At 36.1% G+C, this 24,777-nt stretch overlaps 1 protein-coding gene across 2 annotated transcripts in view; it reads right to left on the reverse strand.

The window, feature by feature from the left end:
• Positions 1–24,777, reverse strand: part of PARG (poly(ADP-ribose) glycohydrolase) — a 127,219-nt gene that overhangs the window by 14,631 nt on the left and 87,811 nt on the right. For both annotated transcript variants that reach the window (XM_077746424.1, XM_077746423.1), the window contains exons 14-16: positions 20,116–20,194; positions 16,785–16,893; positions 5,565–5,670 (exon numbers count right to left, since the gene is read on the reverse strand). In XM_077746424.1, coding sequence (XP_077602550.1) covers positions 5,565–5,670; positions 16,785–16,893; positions 20,116–20,194 — 294 coding nt within the window. The remainder of the gene's footprint in view (positions 1–5,564; positions 5,671–16,784; positions 16,894–20,115; positions 20,195–24,777) is intronic.

Genomic DNA, 24,777 nt, shown 5'->3' on the forward strand with positions numbered 1-24,777 from the left:
TACTTCAGCTCAGGTCATGATCTGCAGTTTGTGGGTTTGAGCCCCACATCAGGCTCTGGGCTGATAGCTGGGGGCCTGGAGCCTGCTTTGGATTCTGTGTCTCCCTCTTTCTGTCCCTCCCCCGACTCGTGCTCTGTCTCTCTCTCTGTCAAAAATAAACATTAAAAAAAATTTTTTTAAGAGGTAAGGAAACCATTTTATTTTTAAACCAACCATTTCAAAATGGTTTTAAATTATCTCCTAAAAATCTCATGGATATCTGGTTGTACACTTAGGGCAGAGGCCGACTTCAGTCTCTACTGAGATAGGATTAATAAAGCTGCACAAAGAAGTTACTTCTATCCTAACAATGAAAAAAATGCCAAGTAATCCACAGAATCTTATATTCTTTCCGAGTCTACCAGAGAGCTGTGTTGTTGCAAGGCAACCAAAGTATGACAACTTCCTCTAAGAAGATATGAAACACTTAAACTATTATCTTTGAAAGACCACAGGAGACAGAGGTGACCACCATACAAATGGGTAAGAATAAATCAGCTAAAACTTTAACATAGAATTTAAAAGCCAAGTGTAGACTAGGGGGTTACTTTGGAATAATCAGGAGCCCCAGAAATGGAGTTCACACTCACTGAAAAGCTCTTTTCCATAGGCTTCTACAGGGTGCTCAGAAAGATGAAGGGCCAGGCAGGAGGACAGAGACAGCCCACGTGGTAGCACAGGCATGCAGGAGATGACTGGCTGCTGGTAGGAGACAGGCACCAAGTCCCTCCCTCTTCCCTATGTCCCTTCTTTTCTACCCTCTGGCTCCTAGGGCCACTGGCTGCTTTGGGGCAGAAAGTTGTTAGTAAATGTCTGTTGAATGAATATATGAATATATGAAAATATTATCTTAACAGTTATCAGCACAATATATACTGAAAACAGTTCAAAATTGTTGCAAATTACAATCCTCATGTATAGTTAGGCAGTAAGCATATTAACAAATATTCAGTCTTATTGTTAATAAAATAAACAGAAGTTTAAGGATTTACATATGCCCATGTTTGCTCTCCATGATTTTTTTTTTTAAACTATCCTTCCTTCCTTCTTTCTCTATTAAGGTAGGGATAAGCATCTGATGATTTGAAGAGTCTTCCTGAAAGGTTTGGTAAGACCTAGGGACAGATAAAGATAGCCAGTCGAGAAAAAGTTAATATTGGCCATGTCTTTATTTGCTCTCAAAAGGTTTTAGTTTTCCAACTTTTCCAACCTTGTATCATCTATTGATACTCTGAATTAGACCATAGCCTCTTGATTTTTTTCTATGCACCTGCTCTAACTCCCTAATACCTGGTCATTAGCAAACATCTCTTTTGTTGGTACTCTCTTCTTTTGGAGATTCATCTAGGATTTAAACGCCCCCTGTGCCCATGTCTACTATGTGACCGATGAGAAAGTTAGCTTGTAAAAGAGGAACTTATAATGTCCTGGCTGTTTTCTTAATTGAGATACAACTGAGATATAAAATTATATACGTTTTCAAGTATACAATATAAAGATTTGATATTTATATATATTGAGATATGATTACCATAATATAGTTAACACCCATCATCACACAGTTTCAAACATTTTTTTTCTGGCAATGAGAACTTTCAAGATCTATTCTTTAAGAAGTTTTCCAATATGCAATACAGTTATTATCAACTATAGTCACCATGTTACACATTATATCCCCGTGATTTGTTCATTTTATAACTGGAAGTTCATACATTCTGATCCCCTTTACCCATTTCACCACCCCCATATCCCACCTCTGGAAACCACCAATCTCTTCTCTCTATCTATGAGCTAGGTGTTTTGTTTTTGTTTTTAATATTCAATACAGTATTTGCCTTTTTCTGTCTCACTTATTTCACTTAGCATAAAAATACTCTCAAGGTCAATCTATGTTGTCAGAAAATTTTTTGATAAGACTTTTTGTTACAGAAACAATATACGCTTACAACAGACAAGTACAAATTTTAAAAAATCATCTATATCACTTACCTAGAGACAACATAGTTAATCTTTGCACATAAACAGATAAACATAGAGAATCTCAAATTTGTGATACTTTATATTTATAATTTAATTTTTAGAATTGTTTATAATGCATATATTATATATTTCCCCCCATTTGGCAGTATTCCAAAAATATACTTCCATGTCAGTTGTATTTCTGCAATATTTCTAATGTTTACATAATATCTCATTACAGAGATGTACCACAATGTCTTTCTTTTCAAAGTCAGTTTTAGTAAACAATTCCCTACTAAAGGATCAATAACTACTTCTAATATTTTTAATGATTATTCAAGTGAATGAAGGAGAAGGAATTGTCAAAAAGTCACTGTTAAGTTTAAATCTCAATAATTGAGAAAATAAACTACATAATGAAACTCTTTGAATACTATGTTTGATACTAGGGGAAGTAAAACTGTAATCTGAGAAAAATATTTTTATGCCATGAAGAAAAGAAAGGAAAGGAACACATTTATAAAGCTTCTCAAATTGTCCATCACAAATGACCAAGGCTTATGGCAGACCTGCTTTTTTGGATTGATGATACAATCTACTCATTCATTTCACTTCACAGAAAAACAGAAAAATCGTCTGCCATAAGATCAATAAGCCCAGAGTGAAAAACAGGTTTCCTCAAACAAATCAAGGATGATAAAGAATTTCATAAAACCTAAGGAGTCTTTCTTCTATAGATTTTCAAAACACTGAAAATAACAACATGTAGGTTTTGTTTCTGATTATGAAAAAAATGTGGGTGAAAGCCTTTAGAATGAAGATATAGAAAAGATTTTTCTACCCATGCCACAAATACATAAACACATAAAAATTAAGTCCATGTGACAACAACCCAACAGGCTGAAACAAATGAAAAAAAAAAAAAACACTGAGAAAAATAACTGCAACACATAACAATTAATGATACTTCTTTTTTAAAATTTTATTTTTAAGTAATCTCTACACCCAACATGGGGCTCGAACTCATAACCCTGAGGATCAAGACTCCCATGTTCTTCTGAGTCAGCCAGATGCCCCAATATTTCCTAATATATAAAGAGTTATTACCAGCCAATGAAAAGTAAAAACTACTCCCAAAGAGCTAAATGGGCAGAAGAGTGAAAAAAACAATTCATGAAGCAAATAAAAATGGCCAGTAAACATATGAAAACTGTTGAACCTCAGAGAAATTTTAAAAATTGACAAAATTCCTTGTTCGTAATGTTTCTTGTGCAAGGAAGACAATATAAATTGATATAATCTTCTAGGAGGATAACTTGCAACAAGTATCAAAATATAAAGTATATATGTTTTTGGGTTATTAAATCTCACTTCTAGGAATTAATTCTAAGAAAACAATTATATATAGCATATGTAATTATATACTGCAGTAGTGCTTATAAGTTAAAGAAAAACCAACTGTCTATAAATGGAGAACCAGTGAAATAAATTATGGTACATAGAAATATATACAACGAAATACTACGTAGCTATTAAAAACATTCACAGTACATTTACATTTGTATGGTTTTCAAAAAGAGGTCAGAGCATAGACTGGTGTTGTTATTAATATCAAATGGTTACACAGATTGTTACATAGGACTATCTGAAAAGATGATCACCAAAACCTTAACAATGAACTCTGATGATTTTACACACTTCATAATATTTTTCTGTATTAAAAAAATAATCAATGTGGCATTTTTACAAAAATAACACACTCATAAATAATGACAGACTCAACTATTTTATTCCCAGAGAGGTACATTTTTATCTATATCTAGTTTGGCTATCAAGGCCAGCTGGCTATTTTATGTTTGTTTTATTTTCTTATTACTTTATTAACTGTAGTATAACAAAGAATTTCAAAAACCCTTGGAATTTCCTGAATAATACTGTCTTTGTTATGCTAAGAAGGACTCTGGGTGAGCCCCTAGATAGCTACAGGATTGGGATTTTTAGCCACTGACCTCCAGGAAATGGAAGGAGAGTTGAAACTGAGATCAATGATGCAGCCCATGATTTAATCAACAATGCCTATATAATGAAGCCCCAATAAAAACTTTGGATGTAGGGATGCCAGAGTCATTAGTTCAAGCCCTATGTTGGCTGCCTACTTAAAAAACAAACAGACAAACAACTTTGGCCATCAAAGGTCAGTGGAGCTTCTCGGTTGGCAAATACATTGATGTGTAAGGAGAGAGATGTTCCCTGACCCCACAGTGAGAAGGCATGGAAGCTCTGTATTCCCTCACAGATCTCACCCTATGTGTATCATAAACTGTAGCAGCACCTTCCTGAGTTCTGTGAGTCATTCTAGTGAATTATCAAACCTGAAGGGGCCTGTATGAACCTCCTAGATTGGTAGCCATTTGGTCAGGGATGCAGGTGGCCTGGGGACACCCTGCCCCCAGACTTGCAGCTAGAGTCTGTCTGAAGTAGGGGTGGTCTTATGGAGGCCTTTGCCCTTAACCTGTGGGACCTGCACTAACTCCAGGTAGTTAATGCCGGATTATATTGTAGCACACCTAGTTGCTGTCAGACCAGCTGGGTTGACAGAGAACAGTAACCTTCTTGAGTAATGATATAATACTGTTTCTATATCTTATACTTTTTAAAAAAATATTATTTTTCTTAATGTTTATTTTTGAGAGAGAGAGAGAGAGACAGAGCATGAGCAGGGGAGGGGCACAGAGAGAGGGAGATACAGAATCTGAAGCCGGCTCCAAGCTCCGTGCTGTCAGCACAGGGCCCAATGCGGGGCTCGAACTCACAAGCCACGAGATCATGACCTGAGCCAAAGTCGGACACTTAACTGACTGAGGCACCCCTATGACTGCTACTTTTGAGAGTAAAGTAAATGTCATAATTTGGTAAATAGCCAGTAGCTTTGATCAGATTTTGTGATTTTTCTACCGTAAATAAAATGCAAGAAATGTTTATCCTCCTTGGGCACCAAATGGCTCCATATCTACATTATTCATGCAGCTGTCCCAAGCTATACTCCCACATCTGTGCACCTCTACTAAAGCATTCATTACTATATTGCATTTTCTATGCTTCTCTTTCATATGCCAAATTGTGAATTCCAAAGTAGGGACCACATCTTATTTACCTTTGTATTCCCAGAGTCTAACACAGTGCCTACAACATGGCATATGCCTCACAAGTTTGGTGAATAAATGAGTCAACGAAATAGCTCTATCAAAATCTCTGTGAAGAGAGGTGCTTTAGTTTGAAACTTTACAGTCATTTTGCACTCTTCCATTTCTCTATTCAACTAAATACTATGTCTGGTAGATTGAAGAGATCTTTATAGGGAAACAGCAAACAAAAATAAGAATTCCTTTAAACACACACACACACACACACACACACACACACACGAGGATGGTGTCAAATACTGTTTTTCTCTTCAATCTTTGTGGTCTCTTATTATAACAGAACATGAGAAATCCAAGTTTGAAGGACTAACTTTTCTCCATAGCCAGAATGCTGATCATTCTTAAAACAACTTATTTACTCACCTTTTAATCTAGCATCACCCCCAAAGGCACCACAGCCCCAGTTTCCTGTGGCTACTGCAGAAAGATTCTCTGAAGAAACTCCAGGACGGAGAAATCCACAGTAAGCCTGTAGGATGAAAGACACATCACAGTGTGTGAATGACTAGACACTAACAGTATTTCTGACTGATGTTCTAAGATCAGTAGCTATTACCAAGCTTATGTTTTTTTCTTTTTTTAGGGGCCAAAGTAGAGGGAAAACCAGAAAATCCTGGGATTCTATACGAAGAGAGTAAGAAATGATCAATTCTAGTATTTATTTGTTTTGATGCTAGGCCAAAGCCCTTAAACAGGTCTCAGTTTCTTTATCTGATTCAAACAAATATAAATGAAAATATCAAAGGTATTTCTAGAACTGATGGGATCCCAATTACAAACTACCACGAACTAAAGGAAGGAAAGAAACTTAACACATAGTTTTATTTGAAGGCTTCTGAACACCAGTTTTTTCCCGTTAAGGTAAAGAGTTATTACCATTGTGCCTCATTAACACTTGCTTTCTGAATTACTGGGACTAGATTAATAATTGTCATTAGCTTTTAAACGTGGTTCCTGCCACTGAAATGCTTAACAGTGAGTAAGCAACTACATATACATACATATACGTATGCATGTATCTGTGTGTGTGTGTGTGTGTGTGTGTGTGTGTGTGCGTGTGTGTGTGTATACCTGGTTATAAAATCATCCTACACCTGGTTATAAAATCATCTTTAAGATCCCCTCTAGCTCCAAGATTCTCTGGTTTCACAGCTCTGCTTTAAGCTAGAATATTTTAACATTTGCTAGTCACTTGAGAAAAGTATGATCTATCCTGAGGACACTGGCAGAGTCTTACTTAGAGCAACAGCTAACTATATATGAGAAGACTGCAGTTAAGGCCCCGGAGTTGTAGATTTCCATTTCTTTGCTGCCAATCTAGTTGGTCTTTCTTAGTTTCTGAAACTATCAGACTATATTAAGAGGTTTAATGTAATAGCAAAGCCAAGCTCTCCTGGGTTCTCTCAAGTAGCAAACTAAGCCTAAAATATAGCTTATGTATAATAGTAAATAAAATAAAAAGAATGATCTGTGACAAAGGTTCCTAGAGAAAAACCAAGGATAAAGAAAGATGCTTCCATGAAACCCACACATATAAATATAGTAAATTGCTCTCTGAAGTTTCCACAAAGGTATAAAAATTTATTTTACACACTGTCTGAATAGATTAACAAGGCTATTCCTTCCACCCCCTCCTAGGCTGTAAATCTTGACAGATATTAATTATAAGTTGGTACCAGACCATTATTCAATGCTGTGGTACAGAGCTTACAGTAGAACTCACAAATTACCTGTATAATTAGATGCATGGAGCTTCTGAAAATCTCTTTCAGGTCAAAAATATCAAAGAGCTCAATTTTTTTGAGCAGGTTCTTAAAAGATATAGAGTCTCAGCCTTTATGCCAACAAGAGGGAGAAAAAACTCTGTCAGAATACACCTAACTTTGCCACTTGTTTTCCTGTCAAATTCTCCTTAACAGGCCTACGTGAAGATGAGGATTTCTTAGCCTCCTGTTGGTGCCGCCTCTCTTTTATACTGTCAGAATGGCTTTAGTGTCTTCCTACTGCCATTTCTACATATCTGGGCTGACTCTTCTTCAATGAGCAAACACACCTTGGTGAAACTAGAGCCTAACAACAGAGAACTTGAAATATTTAATATATTCTATATCTAATAATATTTATATAATTAGAAGAAAAATCTAATGTAAAGTGCTAACCAATTGTATTAAAAAACAAAACAAAAAACTCCACACTATCTTGAAAAATGACCATAGCGAAAACAAACTATAAAATTGAAATTAACTGGCATTTCGTGTTTGATCAACACAAATCAAATAATACTTTAGACAGTTAATCAGAAATTAAAAGATATAAAACAATTACAGAAGAATTACGTATAAAGAATAGCTAACTATTTGGGGTGCCTGAGTGGCTTAGCTGGTTGAGTGTACAACTTTAGCTCAGGTCATGATCTCGTGGTTAATGGGTTTGAGCCCTGCATGGGGCTCTGTGCTGACAGCTCAGAGCCTGGAGTCTGCTTCAGATTCTGTCTCTCTCTCTCTCTCAAAAATAAACGGTGGCTGGGTGACTCAGTCGGTTCAGTGTCCGACTTCGGCTCAGGTCCTCATCTCACCATTTTTGAGTTCGACCCCAGCAAGAGGCTCTGCACTGACAGGTCAGAGCCTGGAGTCTGCTTCAGATTCTGTGTCTCTCTCTCCCTCTCTCGCTTTCTGCCCCTCCCCCGCTCACACTCTGTCTCTCTCTCTCTCTCAAAAATAAACATTAAAAACTTTTAAAAATAAACATTAAAACATTTTTAAAAACTTTTTATAGTGATTAAATACAAAATTCTTTTGTTCTGTTTAAACATTTCCAAGGTCAGACATAAGAGAGAAGCAGCAAGCTCTTCTGAGTCTCCTTTAGAGGGAAACCCATGATTCTTCCTTTGGCAGTAAGGAGAGAGATCCCTCAAATGCTAGAGACCAGAGCAGGGTCACTAATCAGGGAATCATTTCCTTTTACAGTAGTAATGAGTCCCTTTAGTAACAAATAAAGATCAGATAAGGATAGAGACTTCAAAAGAATTGAGTTGCCAAGTTCTAACTTCATAGGTGAAGGTACTAGGAGTTCTCAAGAGCTCCATGCTGGCAATATATTTGTTGTTCACCCACACCCACACCCACTGCCAGAGAAGTTGAGGCGATTTATCAAAGCAGTAAGAATAAAAAGAAAGCCAACTCAAACTCTATTGTCACATCCTGACCTGATAATCACCAATATCAGAGCTATTTGGTTTTACTAATAAACAACTTTAAAGAGAAAAAGAGGAAGCATTCATACCTGAGGACAGTATGGAGAGAATACCAAAGAACACTCATCTCAGAATGAATTTTGACAGGAAGGGAAAAAGAGAAGGAAGATAAAGGTAATTCTGGAATCCTGAAGGTTACATGGGAAGCTTTGAGAAAACAGGCAGGAAGATAATACTGGTACCTAGAGTTAAAAGCTAAAGCCCAGCCAGGAAGTGATGAGATAAAGACAGAGATATAGGATGGAAGCAAAGAAAGTGAAAAATAAAACAAAGAAAACAGTTATAAAAACCTACAGGCCCAGAACTGGACCTGGGAAATAGATGGTACTCAAGGGAATAGTTGGTCACAAAAATCCATGCACACACATGTATGAGCACACACACACTGAAGTAAGAACTCGGGATCTCTTTTGCACTACTGGTAGGAATGCAAATTGGTGCAGCCACTTGGGAATTTTATGGAGGTTCCTCAAAAAATTAAAAATAGAACTATCCTATAACCCAGCAATTGCACTGTACTACTAGGTATTTATCCAAGGGATACAGGTATGCTGTTTCAAAGGGGCACATGCACTCCAATGTTTATAGCAGCACTATCAACAATAGCCAAAGTATGGAAAGAGCCCAATGCACACTGATGGATGAATGGATAAAAAAGATGTGGTATATACATACAATGGAATATCACTCAGCAATCTAAAAGAATGAAATCTTGCCATTTGCAACTACATGGATGGAACTACAGGGCATTATATTAAACAAAATTAGTCAGAAAAGACAAGTATCATGTACTTCACTCATAGGAGTAATTTAAGATACAAAACAGATGAACATAAGGGAAGGGAAGCAAAAATAATATAAAAACAGGGAGGGGGACAAAACATAAGAGACTCTTAAATACAGAGAACAAACAGAGGGTTGCTGGAGGGGTAGTAGGAGGGGGGATGGGCTAAATGGATAAGAGGCATTAAGAAATCTATCTACTCCTGAAATCACTGTTGTACTATATGCTAACTAACTTGGGTGTAAATTTAAAAAAATAAATTAAAAAAAAAGAACTCAGGCTTCAACATCAAGTTTAGCAAGCTCAAGTAGATAAAATTAAACTATGTCTTTCATTATAATGTAAATACATTACACTGTTAGCTATATTAATTTTTTTACAATTATTGTTCCCAAAGAGTCACTTATTTGGAGACAATCTACCACTAGTCTACCTTAAATTAATACACGGTTGGTACCACTACTGATGTTCTGAGGTCTTAAGATATTGTGATTTCTTAAAAACAAACATAAGAGATTCTTAAGAATCTTTTGGAATAAAATATTATTAATCAAGAGTATTAAAATTGGCCTTAGAGAGGTGCCTGGCTGGCTCAGTCAATACAGCATGTGACTCTTGATCTCAGGGTTGTGAGTTCAAACCCCACACTGGGCATGGGGCCCACTTAAAAAAATTATCCTTAGATTAAGTAATAACAATTTTGCAAATATCACCTTTTATAAATTTCTTTGTTATTTGATTAAATAACAAAGAGGTTTATTACTACATTATGTATAATGAGAAAAACTTGGGACTACTTAGTTGTTCAAAAATAGTTTAATTGTAGTATACCAATCCAACCAGTTTTATGGCCATTAAACATATTATTATGAAGATATTAGAAAGTGTGAAAAATATTTACAATATATGGTTGAATAGGTAAAATACAAAGTTATAGGCAATTTTTGAACACATTTTTATGAAACTAAATATTCATATCAAAGGATCTACAAAAATGAAAACAACTATTTGAAAGGTAGGATGACAAATGACTTTTTTCTCTTCAAAATAATTGGGGCCGCCTGGGTGGCCCGGTAGGTTGGGCACATAACTCTTGATCTTGGCTCAGGTCAAGAGATTGAGCCCTGCATTGGGCTCTGTAGTGATAGCACGGAGCCTGCCTGGTATTCTCTCTCTCTCTCTCTCTCTCTCTCTCTGCCCCTCCCCCACTTGTGAACGAGCATGTACTCTCTCTCTCAAAACATAAAAAAGTCCTTTAAAAATAAATAAAACAATAAAATAATTGTAACATTACAAAAATAGATTTTGCTTGTTTAAATGCTATATAAAATGAAAGAATTATGCAGACCTTAGTTTCCTTATGTGTGAAATCAAAGATTAGATTAGGTATCTGTGGTTATTCCGATTCTTTATATTAAGAGATTTAAGGAAAAACTCACTAAAAAAGTGACGTGACACATACAATTGACCCTTGAACAAGGTAGGTTTGAATTGCATGATCCACTTACATGCAGATTTTTTTCATAAATACAATACAGTACTATAAATGTATTTCTCTTTTCCTTATGATTTTCTAAATAACATTTTCTTTTCTCCAGCTTATTTTATTTTATTTTATTTTATTTTATTTTTTTTAATATTTTTATTNCGACTAAGCCACCCAGGCGCCCCCAGCTTATTTTATTTTAAGAATACAGTATATAATACATACAACATACAATCTATGTGTTAATTAACTCATTATGCTGTCAGTAAGGCTTCCAGTCCATAGTAGGCTATTAATAGTTAAGGTTTGGGGGAGTCAAAAGTTATACATAGATTTTTGGCTGTGCAGAGGATTGGCCCCAATCTCTGAATTGGTCAAGAGCTAACTGTAGTTAAGAAAATATTATAAATGATAAGATGTTGAACTCTTCCTCCAATATAACATTCTCCCAATGGTGCTATCTTGGCTACTCCAGATGTTGAACTCCTTAGAAACAACAGCAGCGATGGGCACCTGGGTGGCTCAGTGGGTTGAGCAACCAACTTCGGCTCAGGTCATGATCTCAGGGCTCATGGATTCGAGCCTCATTGAGCTGACAGCATAGAGCCTTTTTCAGATTCTCTGTCTCCCTCTCTCTCTCTGCCCATCTCCCACTTGCTTCTCTCTTTCTCTTTCAACAGTAAATAAACATTTAAAAAAAAAAAAGAAAGAAAGAAATACCAGTAGCTAGTATTGAATGGTTTTGTTAATTAAGCTCTGGTTTAATAACAACCTCTTTCCAGATCCATTGATGGGTAATAACAAAAAAATCAATAAAAACAATTTTAAAAAGGCAAATGGTGGTGTCCTGTTGGGGTGGTCTGTTTGCTTCGTTCAATTTCTGATCCAAAAGCCTCTACAAAATATATCCGTTGCTTAATATTACTTGACTGAATCTAACATGGCTAAATACAACTTTTCACAGATGATTTCTTTCTTCCCTTGCTGAGCTATCTGCCACTTTTGCAAGCTAGAGTCATAAATCTTTCCAACTACAAAGATAATTCTCCTCTAGAATGTCACCCAGACGATCTCTCACAGAATTAAACATTGCTTCACAGTATCAGTTAAATAAAAGACAACAGATTCTTCCTTTTAAAAACCAACTCTGCTTGCAGGTCACGCTGTGGGTCCAACAGGACAGGTGGAGCCTGGATGGAGCGGACTGTTTCCAAAGAGAACACAGCACTTTGTGGGCTTACCCTTTCGGTTTTACATGATGACTAATGCCTAAAAGTAGCAAAAAAGCCCATAGAGTTCAGAGATACACATCGAATTCTAATGGTGAAAACTGGTCTTATGCTCTGTTGCTTCAAGATGAGTTTTTCTATTCCTGCCCACTTTGTCTCTGACATGAAAAAAAGTAGAATTATGCAAGTCATCTTTAAAGTAATTTAATATAGGCTTCTGCTTTAAACCTAAGTTTATAAAATACAGTAAGATGTAAAACACTTAATTTAACATTCTCTCCAAGTTGTGCTGTCAGTTTATGTATAACTCCGTTGCTGTACTAATATTCATAACTCTATTTTAATAGGTAAATGTAAACAATAAATGATGGAATGCTTTTATTTAGAAGGCCCAAAGTTATTTGAATTAGTTCTCTAACTTGTCTATGACATTTAACAAAATCATTTACTGTTTTCTTCTTTTCCAGTGAAAGAATTAGAAAACCAATTCTCAGGGCACCTAGGTGGCTGGCTCAGTTAGTTAAGCATCTGCTTTTGGATTAGGTCATGAGCTCACAGTTTTGTGAGTTCGAGCCTTGCTTTGGGCTCTGCACGGACAGTGTGGAGCCTGCTTAGGATTCTCCCTTTCTTTCTGCCTCTCCCCCACTTGTGTGCACACAGGTCTCTCTCAAAATAATTTCTAAACTTAAAAAAAAAAAAAGAAAACTAAATCTTGGCTAAAAGAGAAAATGTTTTGGAATATATCAATGAATTAAAGAACATATATTTATCAAGTTCATTACCATGTGCCAGGCCCTGAACTAGATGCTTTCTCAATGTTAGCGCATGTGCTAATGAGGTACTCTACACTTGTGCTATTTTACTATCTTATGGGAATTTAATAAATAGGCTGGAGGAAAAGCCCTCAAATTTCCCTTAAAAAGTATACCAAACAAAAAAGGATACTGAGAAAGGAATCAACTGGAGGCTTGCTCACANCATGAACGTGAGATCATGAACTGAGCCAAAGTCAGACGCTCAACTGACTGAGCCATCCAGGTGCCCCAGGATTGTGATTTTAAAAGAGAAGAAAGAGGTAACCAAGACATATATGCTTTTAGGAGATTGTTAATGAAATGCAGGGACTGTTCTCAATGATTTAAGATGGAAACAGGTAAAAAGTCTGGAAAGAGACCTAGTTATAGTAATCTCTATGTGGAAGGAATTATATTTTTAAGAAAACGTATTTTAAATGTTTTTGTTTTTTTTTAAATTTATTTCTAGGGAGAAAGAGAGACACAGTATCAGCAGGGGAGGATCAAAGAGAGAGGGAGATACAGAATCTGAAGCAGGCTCCAGGCTCTGAGCTAGCTGTCAGCACAGAGCCCAACATGGGGCTCGAAACCACAAACCGTGAGATCATGACCTGAGCCGAAGTCAGACGCTTAACTGACTAAGCCACCCAGGCGCCCCTAAAAAATTTTTTTTAATGTTTGTTTATTTTTGAGAGAGGGAGAAAGAGACAGAGCATGAGCGGGGGAGGCGTAGAGAAAGAGAGGGAGATGCAAAATCCGAAGCACACTCCAGGCTCTGAGCTGTCAGCATAGAGCCTGACGTGTGGCTCAAACTCACAAAACTGTAAGATCATGACTTGAGTCGAAGTTGGATGCTTAACTGACTGAGCCACCTAGGGGTCCCTCGAAGGAGTTACATTTTTAAAAAGTGATTTGAAGTCAAGGGAACCTGGATTCAAGTCCTGACTTCATCACTGCCCATCTGTGTGATGTGAGGCGAGTTATTCAACCTCTTGAGGCTTGGTTTATGATCTCTAAATTGGAGACAAAAAGAGTATCTACTCTTCCCTGGGTGGTTAGGATTAAATCAAATATCAAATTTAAAGTGCTAAGTAGAGTGCCTAACATATCATATGTAATCATTTAATGTTAGCTATTACTTTTACTATTGTTACTTGTATAATTAAAAATTTTATATACCTCCACTTTACTGTAAAGGACCTTTTATGAACTATAAATTAGACTTATTTGCATACTGACATAAATAATGGCAGATTGAAACAGAGAACTAAATACTATCAATCCAATCAATCCATCTGCTTTATATTGTTTTTCATCTATTCCATACTTGAATTGACAGTGGATTTAGGGGATTTTGCTAGCACGTGAAGAATATTTAGGAAATAGCCTTAAATTTGTAGCATTTTAAGCGATTTAAGATAATATATCTAAAAAGTTTATCTTAAAAAATGGTGTTAGTAATTTCTTAAAAAAATTTTTTTTTTAACGTTTTATTTATTTCTAGGAGAGAGAGAGACAGCGTGAGCAGGGGAGAGTCAGAGAGAGAGGGAGTCACAGACTCCGAAACAGGCTCCAGGCTCTGAGCTGGCAGTCAGCACAGAGCCCGACGCGGGGCTCGAACCCACGAACCGCGAGATCATGACCTAAGCGAAAGTCGGACGCTTAACCGACTAAGCCACCCAGGTGCCCCTGGTGTTAGTAATTTCTAAGAAGTTTAATCACCAATTAATGAATTTAACAAATATTTTTGAGAAGTTCTCATAAGCAAGGCAGTGTGCTTGGGACTGACTGACTTGAGTGAAATAAAACTTCTGCTGCTGCCAGGTTAAAGACTCATTCTTTTCATATAAAGTGTATTTCCTAGGGACTCTACATTCTATAGATACTTACATCTAACTTAACCTATTCACATACACCAAGGTTTCACATCTTTAACATTTCTGCTGTCTTTGAGGATAAGTAAAAAAGTTAGTGCTATATAAATAAGTAAGTGTAGAGAACAACAATTGGCCGTGGGCAATTAAAAAAGAAAAGATTTATTTACGTCCAGGGTTAGTTTTTAAAATGATATTTGCAGATAATTTCTAAAAGTGAACAATCTAGCTCCTACAGAAAAGTATTTGTGAGAATATACATTTTTATCCATAAGAATATAAATCTTTATCCTTTAAATTTGTGTTAATGTATGATTGTAGTTAAACACATTCCCTTTTCACATATTTCTTTTCCAACTTACTGCTTACATAAATGTCTTCTGCTATCAATGACCATGACCATGTGACAAATTCATATATGTTTAATAAGGAAAATGAAATAGATGAAAATCTAAAGATAAATCTTATTCTACTTGATATGCTATATAATAAAAACATCGTGTACTTGGAAAAAAGAGTTTGGCATAGTGAAAGGCTTACGTTTAAAATGTACCTAACGTAGTAAAAAATATTTTGTTCTAGAATCTCTAACTTTCAGAGTCAGGTAAAGGAAAAAAATTATACCAGCTGATATACCAAATAACAGTCTTTCCACACAGCTTTTCTGAGAAATTACTTTAAAAAACTAAAAAAAATACATATGTGATATCAGTTACTTAAGTTCAACTTTGGAAAATAGTGCATTTACTTACTCTTCAAAAAATCCTTTTAAACATTTTTTAAAGTTTATTTATTTTGAGAGAGAGAAAGCAAATGTGAGCAAGAAGGGGAGGACAGAGAGAGGGAGAAAGAGAATCCCAAGTAGGCCCTGCACTGGCAGCATGGAGCCAGACTTGGGGGCTCAATCCCACAAACCATGAGATCATGACCTGGGCTAAAACCAAGAGTTTGTCACTTAACCAACTGAGCCACGCAGGCGCCCCTCTTCTTCAAAAATTTTAAGAGATCCCTTTGAGAACTCTAAACATTAAAATAACCTAATAGATTATGTATTAAAAAAACACTCAATAATTAGATTCTCAAGTAGATCAGAATATAAGATAATAAAAGCATTTATACTCAAAATATATACCAAGTTGTGAGAGCAGTAAAAGCCATTGTGGATTATTTGGTTGTTTATTTGACTAACTATAAGAAAGGCAAGGTGTTTGAACTAGGATAAGCAGAGCACCAGAGACACCATTTCTGTGGTAAGACCAGGCAGAAGCTGTGAAGAGGATATACTTAATGCCAAAAGTGCCAATCCCAGGGCACTCCCAATCTCCCTGCGATGGCATAAGCAAAAGTCTATGTAGGGACTGGCACATGTGTAGCCATGCAGAACCACAGACCTCATTATCTTAACAAACAATCTCATGACAAAATGTGAATTATGTGAATTAAACAATGGTTTTCAGAATTGGGTCAGTTTCCTTGGGTGTTAGTTTGAGGATCTAAAATTATCAACTGTTTTTGGTAAAGCCCTAAATCTAAAGAATAGAATGAGCACTCTACTGTATGAGAAAAGTTTATTTATATGGTTAGCAGAGTGAAAATCTGAATAATAGGTATGGTTTACTTTCATATTTCTGTAATAAAATTGGAAAAATGATTATAGTAGACAGCACTAAACATTACAGAAAAGACTAAACATTACAGAAAATTACAGATTCCATCATAAATATGCCAAATTACCTAATCAATAAACAATTTACATGTCAATCTTAACTATAATACAACTTAACTTTTATGGTTTATCTGTATTAACCCTAATAGCATACTTTGCAGAGACATCATTGAAAGGTGCGAAAAAAAATTTTAGTACTCATGCACCTTCTACATGGTTTTAAAATAATAATGTTCCAAAGCAAGTAAAAGTATTTGATGAGCTAAATGCATGTGTGGGGCTCAATATCAAGCAACAGTCTATCTGGCATCAGTAATCAAGCAATTACGAAATGGAAAGTACATCTTGTACAAGCTGACAGACCCATTAAATCTGGAGAGCTGTGGGCAGACATACTGACACTGCAAGAATTACCAGAAAGCATTAATTTCAGCATTAATAAAATGGCAGTAAATAGATGACAGTTGCCAGATGAACTAAGAAATGAGGTTACTGGCCTTGTTAAGCTCGCGTCTGATTTTCTCAGGCACAAACTGGTCGAGGTAGCGTCTGAAGTGAAGGGCATCAATGGCGACGATTTCAGTGCCACGCCGCTGCCAGGCGTCCCTGGGGCAGGATGGAAGGGGTAAGATGTCTAAGGAAAGATACTCACGAGATATAACCCTTGTGAGTTTGGCAGGGTTAATATGTTAAAAACAACCAACAAACCAGTAGCTATAGACAGGTCTCAGCAAAACAGGAAGGGAGAAAACACCATTTTATTTTATTTTTATTTTATTTTTTATAGTTTATTTATTTTTGAGACAGAGAGACAGAGCATGAGTGGGGGAGGGGCAGAGAGAGAGGAAGACACAGAATCAGAAACAGGCTCTAGGCTCTGAGCTGTCAGCACAGAGTCTGATGCAGGGCTCGAACCCATGAACCATGAGATCTGACCTGAGCCGACGTCGGACGCTTAACCAACTGAGCCACCCAGGCGCCCCGAGAAAACACCATTTTAATTTCAGATTTCAAGGCATTCACCTTATAAACCATTATGTATTAAACAGTAAAATGAAAAATTATCAAGAGATGACAAACATGACATATTGTAAACAGGTATATCATTTACAGTGAGTTTCAGAACTTCAAGGATTCGGGGGGCAAACAAAAAGGAACCTCAAATACTAACAACATGGCATTTGTACCTTGACAAAAGCCAAAAAAGAAAAAAAAAGGTCAAAAAGCTCATTCCTCCTTTGCTTTCAAAGACGTGCTCTTTGGGTCTTGGGTTTATAACATCACCATGTATCATTATCATCCAAAACAATCCCAAGAAGTCAAGTGTTACAAAAAAACTGTGTCATGATTTANGAGAAAACACCATTTTATTTTATTTTTATTTTATTTTTTATAGTTTATTTATTTTTGAGACAGAGAGAGACAGAGCATGAGTGGGGGAGGGGCAGAGAGAGAGGAAGACACAGAATCAGAAACAGGCTCTAGGCTCTGAGCTGTCAGCACAGAGTCTGATGCAGGGCTCGAACCCATGAACCATGAGATCTGACCTGAGCCGACGTCGGACGCTTAACCAACTGAGCCACCCAGGCGCCCCGAGAAAACACCATTTTAATTTCAGATTTCAAGGCATTCACCTTATAAACCATTATGTATTAAACAGTAAAATGAAAAATTATCAAGAGATGACAAACATGACATATTGTAAACAGGTATATCATTTACAGTGAGTTTCAGAACTTCAAGGATTCGGGGGGCAAACAAAAAGGAACCTCAAATACTAACAACATGGCATTTGTACCTTGACAAAAGCCAAAAAAGAAAAAAAAAGGTCAAAAAGCTCATTCCTCCTTTGCTTTCAAAGACGTGCTCTTTGGGTCTTGGGTTTATAACATCACCATGTATCATTATCATCCAAAACAATCCCAAGAAGTCAAGTGTTACAAAAAAACTGTGTCATGATTTAGTATAACATTCTACCTACTGTGCTCAATTCTAGACAGTGAAAAACGATTTTTAAAAAGATAAAGACAATAAAGCAGACAGTAACACATTGCCTGTGGAAATAAGAAGGACTGGGTGAGATGATTTTGGAAACATGAAATTCCAAATATTCCAATATTCTCTTTACAGACTTGCATAAATTAACATGCCAAGTAACTTTTCACGCTAAAATATGGCAACAGAAACCTTCGCTTTGTCTGTAAATAATTATCAGGAATTAAACACCATGTAATTGTTGCAACCAAATATTTTAATCAAAACAAAGGGAAAGAGACCAGGGACTGGATTTGAGATATTACAAAGAATAAGTTTGCAAGGGTAGGTGGGCAATAACTGATTCTAACACATGACTCTTTTTCACTAACACACACACACACACTTTCAGGCACCATTTCTTTTTTTTTCCTTTCTCCAAATTTTTATTTAAATTACAGTTAGTTAATATACAATATAATATTAGTTTCAGGTGATTCATTGTCACAAACCTCACCCAGTGCTCATCACAACAACCTTCGCTAATCCCTATCACCTATTTAACCTATCTCCCCACCCATTTCCCCTCCAGTAACCCTCAGTTTGTACTCTATAGTTAAGAGTCTGTTTCTGTCTGTTTCTTGGTTTGCCTCTCCCACCCTCCCCCCATGTTCATTTGGTTTGTTTCTTAAATTCCACCTATGAATAAAATCATATGGTATTTGTCTTATTCTGAGTGACTTGCTTCACTTACGATTATACACTCTAGTTCCATCCACGTTGTTGCAAATGGCAAGATTTCATTCTTTTTGATGGCTGAATAATATTCCATCATGTGTGTGTACTTGTGTGTGTGTGTGTGTGTGTGTGTGTATCAAATCTTCTTTATCTTATGATCTAGCAACTGCACTACTGGGTATTTACCCAAAGGATATAAAAATACTGATTCAAAGAGATACATGTACCCCAATGTTTACAGCAGCATTATCAACAATAACCAAATTATGGAAAAAGCCCCAAAAGTTCATCAACTGCTAAATGGATAAAGAAGATGTGTTATATATAAATAATGGAATATTACCTAGGTATCATTTCTATAAAAGTTTAGCCATGGTAAGTCAATTTTGTGAGGAAGCAAAAATAGTAAAGTATAAAAATATTTTTCAGTAAGAAATAGGGAGACAGGAACAGCCAAGTTTACTGCTGTTAACTGTTCTGTGGCATTAGGCATACTTTCTCAGCATGTTTCCCCACCTACTTAATCTCACAGAAGAATCCAGGATAACTAAATAAGCCAGTTAAAGGTTTTAAGCTCTAATAAGAACTTATCCTAAATAAGTTTGGCTTTGGAAGTGAACCTCCACTGACTGCTTACATCTGGTAGCTGAGAGGTACAGAACAAGAGTTCTGGGGCGCCTGGGTGTCTCAGTCAGTTAAGCATATGACTTCAGCTCAGGCAGGTCATGATCTCGCAGTTTGTGGGCTCGAGCCCCGCATCAGGCTCTCTGCTGACAGCTCAGAACCTGAAGCCTGCTTTGGATTCTGTGTCTCCTCTCTCTTTGTCCCCCACTTGCTTGTGCTCTATCTCTCTCAAAAATAAAATAAACATTAAGAAAAAGAACAAGAGTTCTGCCCTTCTTGTTCTTGGCTTAGACTTCTGACTTTTATTTCTCTGTCCTTCCCTTTTACATATTGAAATGGTAATACTATTTTAACTATTAATAAACCCGTAATACTGAACATAAAAAGGCAGTTACACTTCTGAAATAAGAGTAGATGGGAGATAGAATGTACTAGGTTAAGCCCACATTCCTTAGCTTTTAGTCAAATGATACTAGTCAGAAACAAACTCACCTTTCACTCCCATCTTCATGACTTCGGGCCCAACGATATGTTTCAGCATAGCCTGTGTATTCACTGTACTGTTCAGTACCTGAAACAAATAACCTGCCATTATTTTTTGGAAAGATTTTTCTTTTCTTCTTTTGTTTTTAAATTTATTTCTGAGAGAGAGACAGTGTGAGCAGGGGAGGGTCAGAGAGAGACAGAGACATAGAATCCGAAACGGTCTCCAGGTTCTGAGCTAGCTGTCAGCACAGAGCCTGACGTGGGGCTCAAACCCACAAACAGTGAGATCATGACCTGAGCCGAAGTCGGATGCTTAACCGACTGAGTCACCCAAGCACCCCATGGAAAGATTTTTCTTAAAAGCTTCATGTTCTAAAGGGTCTTGTTAATAAACTTATTTCTCCTTTCTAGAAATACCTTATTGGCAAATGTCAACTGAAACAAAAACCAAAAAACCTCACTGGTCTTAATGACTTGCTATTATTTTCTATAAGAAAGAAAATGACACCTATAAAAGCCACTGCAATGTCTACTATACAGAGATAAATGTCTTGATCAAAAGAGAAAAGAAAATATGCTTTGTCATATTCATTTCTTTCATAAGGGGTGCCTGGGTGACTCACTCAGTAAAGCGTCTGACTCTTGACTTCAACTCAGGTTATGATTTCATAGTTCGTGAGTTCGAGCCCCACATCAGGCTCTGCGCCGACAGAGCCTCTCTCTCTGCGTCCCTCCCCCACTTGTGTGCTGTTTCTCTCTCACACAAAATAAATAAACTTTAAAAAAGTTTACATAAAAAAATTTCTTTCATGAGGAGTACATCGACTGTTTTTATAAAGGTCCAATGTCTTCAGTATCAGTAATCTGATGGTAATAATTAGTTTGTACTATTGTAAAGGCAATTTTACATAAAAACATTCCTTGCTAAGAAAAGTGTCATTAAAATTAAATCTAAGACTTGCCTATCAACATGCAAGTTACTTCAAAGGGCTTTGTAAAATCAGTAGGGGAGGGGAAAAAGTATGATTAAAATTCACCTGACGAGAACATGTACCAAGGCTGCCACATAACAGAGATTTCTTCTTTTATTTATTTATTTATTAATTTTTAAAAAATGTTTTATTTATTTCTGATAGAGAGAGAGAATGAGAGAGAGAGAGAGACAGCGTGAGCAGGGGAGGGTCAGAGAGAGAGGGAGATATAGAATCTGAAGCAGGCTCTAGGCTCTGAGCTAGCTGTCAGCACAGAGCCTGACGCAGGGCTCGAACCCACAAACCGCGAGATCATGACCTGAGCCAAAGTTGGCCGCCCAACTGACTGAGTCACCCAGGTGCCCCTCTACTTTTATTTTAAAAAGTTTTGGGGCGCCTGGATGGCTCAGTCTGTTAAGCATCTGATTTCAGCTCAGGTCATGATCTCTTGGTCTGCGAGTTCCATCCCCACATCGGGCTCTCTGCTGACAGTTCAGAGCTGGGAACCTGCTTCAGATTCTCTGTCTCCTCTTCTTTCTCCGCCCCTCCTCCACTCATGCTCTCTTTCTTGCTCTCAAAAATAAATAAAACATTTTTAAAAGTTTTTATTTAAGTATAATCTCTATACCCAATGTGGAACTTGAACTCATGACCCTGAGATCAAGAGTTACATGTTCCTCCGAATGAGCTAGCCAAGCACCCACAGAGATTTCTACTTCATCAGACCTGGAAATATCAGGAGGTATGGTGCCAAAAGTGTCCTATTTTTTAACTAAATAAAATCATTCCAATTCCCACGATCAGCTCAATAATCACTTAACTTTTTAGAAAGCAATAAAACAGTAGAATGAAAAGCTGAAAACCCTGAGCAAGACAATACTTTTTACATGTAAAAAAGAAATTTAAAAAAGAATAAGCAAGACACATTGACAACTAATATTAGCGGCTTTTTTTTTTTTGTCCAAGTGCCCTAATTTTNNNGTGCACTAATTTTGACAGTAAATAAAATGAAAGCAGACTTACTTTTTCAATCTTTAAAAAATGTTTTTTATTTATTTTTGTGAGAGCGAGAAAGAGAGATCACAGAGAGGCACAGGGACCAAGGGGACACACAGTCTGAAGCCAACTCCAGTCTCTGAGCTGTCAGCACAGAGCCTGATGCAGGGCTTGAATCTGTGAACTGCGAGATCATGACCTTAGGTGAAGTCGGACACTCAACTGAGTCACCCAGGTGTCCCCTGACTTTTTCAGACAGCTAGACACTATTTATTAACAAAACTACTCATACGATAAAGTTCTAATACTGAAGAGATGTGTGACAGACTTAATATTCAGGGAAAAACTGTTATTAGAATATACAGTATTTCAGGAAAAATATACTTTATAAAAACAGAAAACAAGGAGGGGTGTCTGGGTGGCTCAGTTGGTTAAGTATCCGACTCTTGATTTTAGCTGGTGTTATGGTCTCAGGGTTCATGGGATTGAGCCCTGCGTCAGACTCTGTGCTGACAGTGTGGAGCCTGCTTGAGATTCTCTCCCTCTCTCTGCCCCTATCCTGCTCTTTCTCTCTCAAAATAAACAAACTTAAAAAAATAAAATAACCAAACTTAAAAAAATAGAAAACATACTTAATAAAAATAAAAAGAACACAAAATCAAGTCATGACATGCTAACTATGACTGTCAATTCTTCATCCAAAAGCAAATTAATTTCATTTTGGGGGTCAGGTTAACTTCTTACAGGTTACTTAAACAATCTGAAGATTTTATATACACAGAGTACTAAATGTCATGATTAAGACTGCAAATGGCCTCTACATTTAACTATTAATTTAGAGACAGAGAACAGAGAAACATGTTAAATACCACCATGAAAATGTAATCAGCAACATTTAGACCACAGGAAACTCTACAGGACCAATAGTCTAGGCTGCTTACAAAAAATTTATAAGTAAAGTAAAAGAGAGATGAACCTATGAAGTAAAAGAAACAAACATGACAACACTAATCATAAGAAAGTGAGAGTAGTTATATTAATATTGGATAAATCAAACTTTATGTGGAAGAGTATTATGAAGATTAAGAGAAATACTTCATAATGATAAAAGGGTCAATTCATCAGAAAGACATAACAATTATGCTTTTATTTTGAATTCACATTTGAAAAATTAATGAAATTCATCACATTTACAGATTAAAGAACTCCCACACAATCATATCAAAAGTTGGAGAAAAGATAAAATTCAACACCCATCATAATTAATACTCTCAGCAAAACTAAGAATAAAAAAAAAAAATCCTCAACTGGGTTAAGGACCATTACATAAAAACTTACAACTGCCTTCATACTCAGTGATAAAAACATTCCACCTAATTCAACACTGTAGTGAACTTCTAACACTGCAATAAGGGGGAAAAAAAGAAATAAATACAAGTCATGAAGAGCATAAAAAAGTAAGACTATCCCTATTTGCAGATGTTATGACTGTTCATGTAGCAAATCCTAAGGAATCATTAGGAAAAGAAAAGTTATAGAAAAAGAAAGAAAAGTTCATAAATAAATGTAGTAAGATCAAAGGTATATCTATATATATACTAGCAACAAAGAATGGGAAAATAAAACTTAAAAATCCATTAATCATAGCATCAAAAACAATAAAATACTTAGGAGCAAATGTAACAAAGGATGTAGAAGACACCACTGAGAAAAGTAGAGAAGATTTAAATAAATGGCGACCATGATCAGGGGCTCGAAGACCTAATACTGTATTTTTCAATATTGTAACTGCAAACTTTCCTCAATCTTGTTAATATTCCTAGCAGACTTTTTTTTTAAATAGTAATTGAGATGGTGATTCTAAAATTTGAATGGAAATGCAAAGAACCTAAAATAATGAAAATATTTGTGAAAAAAGTACAGAATTGGAGGATTCAACTACCTGAGTTTAAGATTTACTTAGTTGTAACCTAAGGAAAAACCAATAGATCAATGAAACTAAATAGAATACACAGATAAATCCACACCTGTATGGTCAACTGATTTACAACAAAGGTGCTAAAACAATCCATTGGGGAAACAATCATCCTTCCAACACGTTATTGCAACAATTAGATATTCGTACAGAAAAAAATCATAAACTTTAACTGCTACCTCACACTATGAACAAAAATTAGTTTGACATAAAATAACAGGCATTAACATAAAATCTAAAGCTATAAGACTTCTGGAAGAAAACACAAGAATGGCTTTAAGACATTGGAGGTATATAAAGATTTCTTAAACAGGACAAAGAAAGCAGTAACCTTAATAAAATTTTTAAAAAACTAGATTAGATCAGTATTAAAACACTTTTAGGAAAATGCTTAGGCAAGACTGGAGGAAAAATATTTGGAAAACAAATATCTGACAAAAGACTTGTGTTCAGAATACTGAAGAACTCCTATAAGTCAATAAAAATATACAAACAGTCCAATCTAAAAAATAAGCAAAAGACTTAACCATTAACATCATGGAGGAAGACACAAAATTGGCTAATGACTACATGAAATACTGGTGAACATCAATAGTCTTAAAGGGAATGCAAATCAAAACCCCAGTGAGATACTACTATGTAACCTGACAGAACAGCTAAAACCAGAAAGAATGACAAAACTAAATGTGGACAAGGATGTCAGCTTAACTCCGCTTAACAGATTTG

Source organism: Crocuta crocuta, unplaced genomic scaffold (assembly GCF_008692635.1).
Source record: "Crocuta crocuta isolate KB4526 unplaced genomic scaffold, BGI_CrCroc_1.0 scaffold28, whole genome shotgun sequence".
NCBI lineage: Eukaryota > Metazoa > Chordata > Mammalia > Carnivora > Hyaenidae > Crocuta > Crocuta crocuta.